At 41.9% G+C, this 13,269-nt stretch overlaps 1 protein-coding gene across 2 annotated transcripts; it reads right to left on the bottom strand.

Moving 5' to 3' along the window:
• Positions 1-7,880: 7,880 nt before the first annotated feature.
• On the bottom strand, positions 7,881-10,524 carry LOC110678537. Of its 2 annotated transcripts, none has more exons than XM_021851537.1 (2): positions 10,030-10,524; positions 7,881-9,433 (listed from the first exon to the last, which is right to left on the bottom strand). In XM_021851537.1, exons 1-2 carry the CDS (start codon positions 10,045-10,047, stop codon positions 7,970-7,972), a joined length of 1,482 nt encoding a protein of 493 aa, XP_021707229.1. In that variant the 5' UTR covers positions 10,048-10,524; the 3' UTR covers positions 7,881-7,969. The 2 variants fall into 2 exon arrangements, with proteins under 2 accessions (XP_021707229.1, XP_021707228.1); XM_021851536.1 differs by having other exon boundaries at positions 7,881-9,450.
• Positions 10,525-13,269: the final 2,745 nt, after the last annotated feature.

The raw sequence follows: 13,269 nt of genomic DNA on the forward strand, positions 1-13,269 counted from the left end.
TCGATACTTGAGGGACCATTGAGTTAGAAGGTATCGAGTTATAAAACACAAAAACCGGTGTAAATGTGATCCAAGGAACCATCGAGTTAGTCATGGAATACAACTTCTACTATGGTTCTCTAACTCGGAATTGAGATACCGAATATCGAATAAGGGAAAATTGACTGTATAAACCAGCCAAAATATATCATATGGTGCTAGAAAAAAATGTGCGAACTGAGTAACAGCATCTGTTACAATCCAGTTGTAATCCACTGGTCGGGATCCCATCCTATAAACCACATAGTCATTTAGGAGAAGGGGGAGAGGAGTGTTCTGCCCAAAGACCACATTGTACAAACATTTTGAATTTGTTGTGTGGACCAAAGACCACTGGGAAATGCTGGATGAAGTGGTTTATGTACAGCAGCTTTATAATTCCATCCCGAGATAAACTAGTCAAAGTTTATAAATCTCGTTAATAGAGAAAAAAAAATGGCATACCAGCCCCTCTTGGACACTGCTAACACCTTTTTACTCTAATAAGGAGGTGTAAGGGGGAATTCTTAACAGGATGAAAAATTATATGAGGTTGGAGGTGTTGGGTATGAACGAAGATGTTTTTTTTTTCTGAGGGGCGGTGTAATTATTTGAAGAGACTCGAAAGGAAATTTGAGTAAACCCAAAAGGAGTATGCAAATAGACTAAATCGAAGCATTTCCTATTTTGAACACACAAACAAAACATATAGATTCCTAAGATGTTTACTTACCCAAACTACGTGTGACAACATTTCCGTCCAGTGAATACTGGGCAAGCAACGCCAGAACATGCCGATTGTGACGGCTCGCGGAGTCAATTTTGAGGGATACCAACATGCCCTTTACTTCTTTACTGATTTCCTCCTTTATAAGTAGTGCCGATTGCGCCAACACGTTTCGGATGAATCGTTTATCGATTGAAAGTCCAACAGCAGCTTTCAGTGGGTTGAGTAGTAGTGTCATACCTTCCCATTCAATGAAAGACAATGGGAGGTTATGATACGCTACGAGCTTGACCAGTACTTCTATAAGTAGCTGTCGGTCAATGGCAATCGATCGTTTTGATATCATTCTCTGCTTTTTGGCTGGAGGCTCATCTGATATGAAGCCTCTGTCGATGGCCTTATCCGTATGTTTGGTTCGGAAATGCCTTATGAAATTATTTATATCAAGTTTCTGCTGCGTATAGCGGCAGTCACTCTCCACATCAATTTTGCACAATGCCTTTCCGTCACTTATTTCCACAAACTGAGACGCGATTTCGGCTAAGGATGAGTTTCTGAAGGCCCGCTTTCTGCCAATCTTGACGATAGAAGATCCCGGTTGTTCCATAATGGATTTGTTTTTCGTTTCGCGTGGATAAAAATCACGAACTTTTAGATTTGCGACGGCTCTACACCACAGAATGACACACTTCAACACAATCAGTGAAACACTTCAGCTATGAGAATGAAAGGATCTAATTTCGAGCAGTTTAATACGTCAATGAAAGAACTTTTGACTGAATGAAAAGGAAGACCGAATGACAGCGGAAATGAAACGAATAGCAAATCAATTCATTTACGTGAGTATGAATGCTCATTTCTCTCTCACAAAACAAACAAAAAATCGAGCTGATACAAGTGAGTGAAGTTGGAGTGAGATGAAAAAGAAAAATTATCATACTCATAGTTTCATTTCGACGATGTCCCGCCCTGCTACCAGCTAAGTACGCAATCCTTAGCTGGCGGTCTTTGTCTTCGTTTGACCCGTGGAAGCGTGAGGTAGGAGCTGTGTTGAACGCTCCTTCCTAGTTGTCGACTCACCGTTTTGCAGCCCAGCAAGGAACTAGTAAGGTTAAAAGAAGTTAAAAGTAGTTAAACGAGTAAAGATTAAAAATTAGTCAAGATATTAAAATGAATTCGAATTCCATCTGATTGTAGAAATAAATAAGGAGAAGTCCTTACTCTACATGTATTGAAGCAAATAAATAAATAAATAAATAAATAAATAAATATGTTGAAGCTGACGCCGGTCGATTTCTGGTCAGATTTCAGACGCCCACATGCATATGTCGTCCTTGAGTTTGAAATCAACAGCAAACTAGGCATTCAAAGATTTTGCCTCTGGTTTTGATTCTGCTAAAAACCCTTCTACAATTAATTCGGTCTTAACAGATTCTAGTCAGCTATGTAGCCAACTAACGCTGACTTTAAGTATACCTCCACAGATTTTCCTAAATCTTCTAACTATATTTTATGTTTTCCTTCTTAAATAACAAGGTAATGAAAATGACTTCACACGACACATCCACACAGATATTGTTCTAGATTAATTCCAAATATTTCTGGGATATTTAGATTATTTTCATGAGCTTAAAAGGTATTTTGTAGTATTTTTTTTTCTTTTTTCAGAATCTGTGTCGATATTGATCGAGAATTTAAGATCATCGTCGATAATCACGTATTCAAATTTTACTTCACATTTTGGTATTGCAATACCTCTTGCTTCAACGATGGAATTTGTTAAAGTTTCGAGAGCATTATCAATGTCAAGTTTTGGGGCGAGTGATGCGGGCAGGATCAATCGTGTTGCGCGTCGCTCGCGTGGCACGATAGTATATAAGAGTCGCGGATCCCGTGATTAGCGTTAGAACACACTTAGATTAAATTACTGGGGTCGGTAAAATTTTACTGGGTTTTTGAACTACCGAAAAAGTCAGTAAAATGTAAACTGTCGCTACGCGTAATCGAAAAGCAAATTCATGTTTCATTTTTTATCGATATATGATATAAAAAGGAAGCTCTCTGCAAAATTTCAGTGAAAAATCTCTGTTTTTCGATTTCTGATATTTATTTTTAGTTTACTGACTTTTTCGGTAGTTCCAAACCCCAGTTATTTTTACCGAACAGATTGAGTGTGTAGTATTTGATCCTTTTGTCGCTCTTGCGAGGGCGAACGATGAACACTTGTTCGGCATACAATTCATTTATCGAATAATATCGTGAATCCGGTCAGGCGTGAATATATCAAGGATCGCATCATCAACTAAAGATGACTCCCAGATCCTTACCTTATCCCACTAACCCAATATCTTTTCCATGACAACTATGGAGATGCAGAAGATTCTTCGGTCTCTAAAACCAATGGTTGTCTAACTAACATTCCTTCCCTGCTCCGATGACTGTAAGGACGTGGCCGGCGCCGTTATTGACTTCTAAAGTTTGAGCTCTCGATTTGTGCACATTGAAGAATGGTAAGCTAATCCCAAGCCCCATTCACTAAATCCCTGTGCAACTTCGAGTGCTCTGGTCAATCATGGAGTAGCAACTACGAATTGTACGGTCATTTATGCTCATGCTCATTATCAACGTGAAGTTTTGTTTGGAAAGAATTTGTAGAAAGGTTTCTAGCTGAGAGAGAGAGAAGACAGCTGGCTTAGATTGTGAGCTCCCAAAAGCCAATGGAACCTGTCATCAACTATGACTGGAAAACAAACACATTCGGACGGCAGAACGTGAAAAAGCATCAAAATTCAAGTAAACGTAATTAAAATTTCTAAGTGTTTGATTTCACATTTTAAAAAGTAGAGTATATATATATATACAGCCATTCCATGAAAAACCGATCTAGTGGGTCACCGAATTTCGTGAAAATTTTCTATTTTGTTCCTTATTCAAAATAAGGATACACGTGTTTTTGTTTTTTTTTGATTAGGGTGACCATTTCCGAAATAAGGTGACTAGAAAAATCGCGATTTTGATTAATTTTTATTTTTAAAGATATTATAACTTTTGAACCGTTCGACCGATTTTCAATCTTTTTGGACGAAATGAAAGCTAAAAATTTTGACTTTTCAGGAAAAATATGAAACTTCACAAAAATATTTTCCGTTTTTTCGTGTTGGACCAAAGGGGCTATTGCTGTTTTCATTTTTTCTTGAAAGTTCAGTTAATTTTACGTTTACTGTCAAATTTTCAGCGATGTATATTTTTTAGTTTTTGGGATATAGTTTTTGAAAATAAAAAATTAGCCATTTTTCATCGGCACACACTGTAGGTCGCAGTGCATTAGATTTTTTATTTAAAAAAAAAATCATAACTTTCGAACAGCTCAACCAATTTCCATTTTTTTTTAAAAAGCTTAAAATTTCAACTTTTTGAGATCGCAGTTAGCTGCGCGCGCGAACAGGTGTATTTAAAATTGATCTGTCACGTTTTTATCATCTCCGCAAATAATTAGATTCGGCTGGTGAAACGGCTGGTGCTGTTTTCGAAAAAAGTGTCTTCTTCTGAAATATTCGAGCATAGGTTGAGGTGCATCGAGCTTTTCTCGCTCCGAAAAAGGACGTGAAAATTTCTAACCAGTGTTTTTTTTTTGTCTCGTGTTGCTTATCTGCGGTTGGTGAAATTCGGCTGATGATGATGATGATGATGATGTATTCTACCATCTATTGTAGCAAGGCATCTGCCTATAGCACTGGAATAATCTGAAAAGCGATTTGATCAAGATTGTACTGTTGTTTGTGAGCAGGCAGTCTCCTGTATGAAGGGCCAAAATGGATGTGTGGACCCGCAAGCAGAGACACTTGCACGAAACCCGCGTCAGGGAAGAAGAATCTCCTTCCAGAAGAAAGTTTTCACGAACAACTGTACAATAGAGTGATGCAAATTTTGAAATGTTTGCTCCCCTATGCTTAAACGATTTTAATTACGGTAAATAGCATCCTCCCAGATAGCCGTAGCGGTAAACGCGCAGCTATTCAGCAAGACCAAGCTGAGGGTCGTGGGTTCGAATCCCACCGGTCGAGGATCTTTTCGGGATGGAAATTTTCTCGACTTCCCAGGGCATAGAGTATCTTCGTACCTGCCACACGATATACACATGCAAAAATGGTCATTGGCATAGTAAGCTCTCAGTTAATAGCTGTGGAAGTGCTCATAGGATCACTAAGCTGAGAAGCAGGCTCTGTCCCAGTGGGGACGTAACGCCAGAAAGAAGAAGTATCCTCCCAAAATTTGAAGTGATTCGGAAGAAATTTGACTGTGCACACGCCATTCGAAGTCTATATGGAGATTACTATAGAAAACGCCAATCTTTTGTGTTCAGCCCTCTATCTCTTCGCCATAATATTTTATGGAAAAGTGAACAAATTCTTCTAATGTAAATTCTTCCCAGCTACAACTTTGCCGAAGACCACTTTTTGATTGGACCTCAGCATAAATTGTTATTCATCATCATAAAGTTGGTTTGCATGTAGCATGTTTCACCAACTGTTCGGCAGACAACAGTGGTGCTTCTGGTGGGTAAAATAGATCAAAGTAATCCAGGCTACTATGTTCTACAGCAAAAAAAACAGTGTTGCTCTGAAAGTAATTGAATGATCATCTCAGCATGGTTTAGACTTTGTTATCAATAATAACAAATTATCCTTACGTCCCATCAAAATGTGGTCTTCGGCAAAGTTGTAGCTGGGAAGATTTCACATGAGTAGAGTTTGTTCACTTTTCCATAGATTTTAATTTCGAGTAGTTAGAGGACTGAACACAAAAGCTTTGTCTTTTTCATAGTAATTTCCATATAAACTTCAAATGGCGTGTGCACAATCAAATTTCTTCCAAATCACTTCAAATTTTGGGAGAATGATTTTTATCATAATTGACACCGATTAATCATAGGGGAGCAAAAATTTCAAAATTTGCATCAGTCTAGTGCACAGCCCTCACTCAGGAAGCACTAATGATGAAAAAGGCGCTTTTTACGTGCAGCTCGAACGCGAGTACGACAGCTGCCCAAGCCACGACGTCAAAATCATCATAGTAGATCTTAACGCTCAGGTTGGCCAGGAGGAGAAGTTCAGACCGACTATTGGAAAGTTCAGCGCCCACCAGCTGACGAACGAAAACGGCTAACGACTAATAGATTTCGCCGCCTCCAAGAATATGGCCATTCGTAGCACCTACTTCCAGCACAGCCTTCCATACCGATACACCTGGAGATCACCACAGCAAGCAGAATCACAAATCGACCACATTCTGATTGATGGTCGGCACTTCTCCGACATTATCGACGTCAGGACCTATCGTGGCGCTAACACCGACTCTGACCACTATCTGGTGATGGTTGAACTGCGCCCAAAACTCTCCGTCGTTAACAACGTACGGTACCGACGACCGCCCCGGTTCCGCCTAGAGCGGCTCAAGCAACCGGATATCGTAGCGGCATACGCGCGGCACCCTCAAGAGAGTGAGCTGGATGAAGCCCCTCTTGAGGACAGCTGGAGAACAGTAAAAGCAGCCATCAACGATGCAGCTGAGAGCAACGTCGGGTACGTGGGACGTAGTCGATGGAACGATTGGTTCGACGAGGAGTGCCAGTAGGTTTTGGAGGAAAAAAAATGCAGCGCGGGCGGTCATGTTGCAGCAAGGGACCCGGCAGAACGTGGAACGCTGTAGACGGAAACGGCAACAGCAGACCCGCCTCTTTCGGGAGAAAAAAAACGCCGCCTGGAGGAGACGGAGTGCGAGAAGATGTAACAGTTGTGCCGGTCTCAAGAAACGCGTAAATTCTATCAGAAACTCAACGCATCCCGCAACGGATTCGTGCCGCAAGCCGAGATGTGCAGGGATAAGGATGGGAGCATTTTGACGGACGAGCGTGAGGTGATCGATAGGTGGAAGCAGCACTTCGACGAGCACCTATTTATTTATTTAGTTGATGTTACATCAATTAATTTGATAAAACTTCGTTAACGATGTTACACCAATTTACCGGTAGTCCTCTACGGGCATGAAATGTGGCCGATGCTCGAGGAGGACTTGGTAGCATTTGGAGTCGGACAGCAACCCTGCGAAGATGGTGTTCGCTTCGGATCCGGTTGGTACAAGAAGCGTGAAGCGCAGCGAACTAGGTGGGCGGATAAAGTGAGTATCGATTTGGTGAGCGTGGGGCAGAACCGAGGATGGAGAGATGCGGCCACGAACCGAGTTTCGTGGCGTGAAATTGTTGATTCAATGTTATCTGTTTAGATGTTCACTAAATAAATAAAAATGAATATATAAAGAAAAATTGATAAATTTTACAAGTTATGAAGAGAAAACAAATTTAGTGATTCCTAAAAATATATTATTCCTTAAGCATTTTTTGTTGATACTTAATCGTACAAGAATAAAACACCTTAAAGTGATTCAGTTATTATCCGTTATTACACATCACAGAAAATAGTAATTTTTATTGGCGATATTAACGATTCCTTGAAGACAGGGAATATTTCCATAATTGAACATAATATACAAAAAAAATCAAAAGGGCACTGTCATCGCTTAGTTGATATCCTCTGATTAAGGTTTTATTTTAATTTATTCTTTCTTGCTTATACATGCTTGTTATAAATGTAACAGTTATGAAAACAATCAATAGTCCTTAACAGGTATCTAAAAAAGGCCTTGGTCGAATAAAAAAAAAGAAACCATCTGCCTACACTAGCGTTATCGAAACAACCTATTATAACAAAACTATCACAGCTAATACACGAGAATTCCCAATAGAAAATACTTGCATGTAACATATAATTGAGCACTTTATGCAGGAAAGGCCATATCAGCATTATGTTCTAGCACAGACAACGTAACAAATTTCAACAAAATCCATCGCCCGGTTTACGCTATCATCATCTGATGAGCAAATTGCACTAAATGCTGTTTGTGCAACAAGACCTGCAGATGGCGGTAGTGTGAAACGTCAAACTCGAAGAAAAACGATGCACGGGCCTCTGCTTGAGATGTTTGAAACGTAGCGGATTTGAAATGATCGTTAAATGAGTGAGCTATGGAAATTTCGTTAGTGTTGCCTGTGGCTCTAGTATTCTCAATACTTATGCATTTTTAAAATATCCTGCTAAAACCTTCGATATCACTAAAATTCTGACACCATTCTCTAACAGATGTAACAACAACTTAAAATTAACTATTTCACGGGGATGATTCAGAATCTTGTTTTATACGGAACCTGCACTTTCTCACCTTCCGCTGCATCCATTTGGATTTAGCTGTGTCCAGCAGTTGATTCCACAGTTCAGTATCCTGTGCTGCGTTCCGCCAGTTTGTGTACCGTTTCACATTCCTCAAATCTTGCTCTACACAATCGATCCACTGGGCGGGTGGATGTCCTCTAGGAAGTTTGACGTTTGGATTGCTTTCCAGCGCGATTCGTGCAGGGCAGTCCTCGGGCATGCGCAGGACATGTCCAGCCCATCGTAGCCGTCCTATATTGATCGTATGTTCAATGTCGAGCTCCGCGATTCGCTGAACCATGTCGGAATACATAGCTTCGTAGGATTTTCCATCACATGTCCGTAGTTTTCCGTAGATCGATCGAAGCACTTCACATTCAAAGTCTTTGAGTTTCTTCAAAGAAACGCTCGATTTGGTAAGGACCCATGACTCGTGGCCGTACAGCACTTGCGGTCTTATTTGAGTTTTATAAATGATTTCCTTGTCAAGAGTTTTAAGGGTTGAATCGAGCAGTTCCTGGAAAGTATTCCCAATTGTTATACGGCGATCGATTTCCTTCATTAGATCATTATCATAGGTTATTGTTGAATCTAAGAATTCACACTTCTTTTCCACCTCAAATTCATCGTGATCAAGTGTGACTTTAGTCATTTGCTTTGTTTTACTCTTAGGTTGTGCATACATATATTTTGAATCTTTGAAGGCCAGAATCAAACCAACCTTGATTGCTTCCCGCTTCAGTTTCGTGTATGCTCGTTCTAGATGAGAAAAATCTCTGGCAATCAAGTCAATGTCGTCAGCGTAACATATGAACTGTAAGTTGTCCATAAAAATCGTGCCACTACTATCGATCATCGCTTTCCGAATTACTACATCTAGCGCAATAGCCAAGAGCAATTGGGACAGTGGATTCCCATGTTGCACACCGATGTGAGAATTGGGGTTCATGAAATCAGATGTAGTTTTTAGCGATTCAATTACATCTGCAGGCCAACGATAACTCTGGTGCACCATTTTCCACAACTGTTCTCGATTGATGGTGGCGTAAGAATTTTTCAAGTTGATGAAAAGGTGATGTGTAGGAACCTTGTATGTATGACATTTGTGAAGAATTTGTCGCAATGTGAATATGGCTTCAGTTGGCAACAGTGCGCGGTACTTCGATAACGATGTTTTGAGAGTATCTATCAAATTCCCATGAACAGTATCGGAGTCTTTTTCTCTGTGCAGTTGTCCAGAATGGTTTTCCGATAAAGGCTGTAGCACGTTGAGGAAGCTAGAAATGATCAATTTTTGATTCTGGGGTAGCGTCATTGTTGTAAGCAGGTTAGCAAAAGTCGCTTCGCTTTGCTCTGGATCATGTCTTTTGCACTTCATTTTGGATAGGGTCATCTGATAGCCATTTTTGGTTAGAGTTTTTTTCTGCAATATATTATGAACTTGAAAAAGATTAAAAGTTTAAATTAAAACTGAACTTATTAAAGCTATGTGCAAATCTAGAAGCAGTATAGAGTAACAAGTAAGAAGAGCGGAATCGCTTTCGCAAACAAAAGCTTCTCCCGTCTACCCAAGGCACCTAAGGGTGGTCAATATTGCCGCGTTTATTGAAACCCGTAGCTTATCGAATTATAAGTGGTTGATTACAACATCTATCTTGATACATTGACGACGTATAAAAATAAAGCCTTCGAATTCAAGATGGAAGAGGAGAAAACAAAATGATGACTTAAAAATCGTTATATCAGACCTAGGCCCAGATGGGCTAGATCGAGCCCGAAACCGGTCGACTAAGAAGATAAATTTAAATCCTATTTTAATCGTTTGTAAGAACAATATGTGTTATGTCCGGTTTCGTGTCGCGTTCTGTGAGTTTACATGAAGTTCTTACGTTGCACAAACCCCCGAGAATAGTCAATCAAAATGTGCCGAAGAAGGACGGCAGAAGTTTTGTTATGCAAAGTTTGTTCCGCCTTTTCCCATGGTATTCTAAAATTAAACATCATTTTCACTGATCTTACCTTCAATTGCAATCGCATCTATAAAAGATGGAACAACAGTCTCAACTGCCTGCAATAGCACCTCCAAGGACTCTGCCGATTGCAAAAGTGACCTCAGGTGTGGCACAGAGTTTCTGCTCGTCTGCTCAACTCGAGGGATTTCCTTTTTCTGGTCATCAGCTCCACACGCGTTTGCACCAACATGGTAAACGACCGGATAATGATCGGAGCTCAACTTCTGGGTAACAGTAGGTTCGTTCATAGCAAAGTTTGCCAAGCATATGTCCACATACGATGCGTACGTACCACGCTTAAACGTTGGATGCTTCGGCATATAAACGGTAAGTTGATCACTTCGACTTTCCGATGACCGCAAAGTTTTCAAAACTAATTTCCCATTTGTATGATTCGCATCATCATGCCACTGTTTATGACGGGCGTTTAGGTCTCCACATGTGAGGAATTTATTCTGGGGCTCAGTCAACTTGAGCAAGTCCGATTTGAACTTCTGAGCATTTTGTTTGTGGCACTGCGACGGACAATAAACGGCGTAGATGTTTAGCTTTTCGTTCGATACCATCAATTCAATGCCCACGGATTCGATGACGGTAGTGCCGGTTGCGATTTCCCGGAATTGTATTCCTTCTCGAACGAGTATTGCCACACCACCCCATGTCTGGTCCTTGCGATCCTGTCGTACTGGTTCTTGAAAGCCAGGGATGGCAAAGTTCAAGCTTACATTGAGGTGGGTTTCCGTGATTACAGCAACATCGATGTCGTTCGTTGTGAGGAATTCTGTTAATTCATCTATTCTATTTGCAACAGAACAGGCGTTCCAGTTCATAACTTTCAAAGATTCTGGGGGCATTTCGCAAACAAATATTGTTGTGTAAACTTCAGTATAGGATAACGTCACACCTTGAACTTAGATCTGTAATTATCACGATTAGAATATATAAAAAGTAACTGCTCTATATGTTGTGTATACAAAAAAAATGCATTTTTTGATAGATCGAGTCTATAGTTGCCAATATATTGCAAAAAAGTTTCACGCATTGCACATGCTTCTTCACATCGTTAGACCTCTGATCGCCGCTACAGTAAAACTTTCGTTGCTGTGTGGAATCATTCAGCTGAATTTCGATAAGATTACCACAAATATTAGCTGTGTTTCATTCAAGATCATGGAGTAGTGATAATAGCAGAAAAGTGGTTACCAGTTCCAAAAGAGACCTGACTCAAGAAGATACAAGTAGGGAAAATTTGTGATTAAAATTAAGATAGGATTAACTGCAATGGAAACCTTAAGGATATCATGCTTTCAAAATAAAGCTGTCCCATTTGAAAACATTAGTGCCTAGCTCTTCCAACGATAACTTGAAAGAACACCCTATTTAAAAAATGGACAAATTTCCGATTAAATGCTATGGCGTAAATAATCACTGTAACAACTGTAGTATTAGAGACTGAGCCATACTGATAATGAGAAAAAAAAGCAACCAAAGCTTTTGTACGTATAAAAAACATCCACGTCATGCGACCACTCATTGGTCGATCGATTGAGCCAATCAACGGATGATTGTCAAGGATATAGGGGAAAAGCACATGTATAAAAGAGCACCGCAATGTGCGATCAAATTAATCATCGATTCTGAATCGAACTGCCGTTCTGAACGGAAGTGTTTTTGAGTTGTTAACACAAGTTCGAATTATTTCGTGTGCGAAGTGCACCTCTCCGCGATTTCCCGTTCCCGCGACTGCTCCCCGGCGCTAGCATACCAGGAAGGTTCCGGCATAGCCGTGATCACGGAGACGCACCTCAAGCCGGAAGTTAACGTCTTCATCCCCGACTTCCGGCTCGTGCGGCTTGACCGGTGCGGATCCGAAGGAGGAGGAGTTGCGATTGCTCTGCGGAGGAACGTAAACTACATCCTGCTGCCGAGCTTTCAGCTGCAAATCTCCGAGGCCAGACCCCGGACCAAGGTCCAGGAGTATGGGGTTGGGGATTATTTACTACATGCAAGCAGTAAACAGGACTACATCCCCGACCCACTAAACCATTCCCGTTGGCCGTGTAGTTCCGGCGTCCAGAATAGAACTACGGACAACCCGTTCCGGTGGTAAGAGTCCACCAAACGGGGTAACCCCAATTCAAGGTGTGATGCGAAAAACCGTGCTGAGGAATGAATGGTCGAAGGGGTGAAAAAGATGTTCGGCCATTAACGGAGCCTGTGGGGCACCTGGGCACCCCTCACAGTATTTGTCCCTTACCGCGTTAATGCAGGGCTCTGGCGTGGTTGACCTCTTTTCCCGTGCTACTCGTGGGATCCAAAATGAGTACAATATCAAATCAAAACAATAGTAGTAGTGCAGGTAGTAGCAGTAGTAGGGAAGCGAACCCCTTCGCAAGAAGTGGGCTAGCTAGATCTCCGTTGAGGAGAGTAGAAGCAGGAGGAGGCAGCAGTGCACGTAGTGCCAGTGCTGGAACCCATATTTCATCCCCGGCTAACGCATCGGGTGAAGTTATGGATGGAGCGTGGTTGATGAGGGCCATCAATAAAAGTTGAGATGGGCTCTCTGCGATGGAAGTGGCTGCACAGCAGCTCGACTCCATAATTGACTTTGCGTCCTCGAAGTCTAACATCAGCAAGGACCTCAAGCAGGCCTTGCTTAGACTTCGTAAGTCAATGTTGGCGGCCAAGCAGAACCATGCTGAACCCATGGTGACTGTGGCTGCGGCAGAACCCGTGGAACTGAAGGTGCCGAAGTCTACCCAGACGGAACCCTTCGTTTTCGCGGGCAGCCCCAAAAGCGTGGAAGCGAATGCTTACAGCAAGCAATCGCAGAAGCGCGCGAGGCAGCCGTCAGGGGAGGAGCTACCCGGCGGCGCTCGTAAGGCCAGGCGGATACTGACCCCGAAAACCGGCAGAAGTGCCGGAAAATCGGACCCCAGCCAGGCGTCCCGGAAAGCCGAGAAGGGTGGGCCCGAAAAGGCTGGCCCCTCACGGAGTGATGGGAACAGGGGGTTGCGACCTTTGAGAGGTCCTCCATCACCACAGGTCAGGGCGGAGCAGGGGGGGGACGCCCCCTGGACAACCGTAGTGAGGAAGAAGAAGAAGAAGGAACAAGAGAAACAGGAGCGCAGGGATACCAGACCTAAGAAAGGTAGGAGGGTAGGTGCCAAGCGCGAAAAGGGTGATGCGATCATCATCAAGACGGAAGAGTCCAAGTACTCGGAAGTCCTGAAGGCGATGCGCAGTG

Source organism: Aedes aegypti, chromosome 3, assembly GCF_002204515.2.
Source record: "Aedes aegypti strain LVP_AGWG chromosome 3, AaegL5.0 Primary Assembly, whole genome shotgun sequence".
In the NCBI taxonomy this organism is placed as follows: Eukaryota; Metazoa; Arthropoda; class Insecta; order Diptera; family Culicidae; genus Aedes; species Aedes aegypti.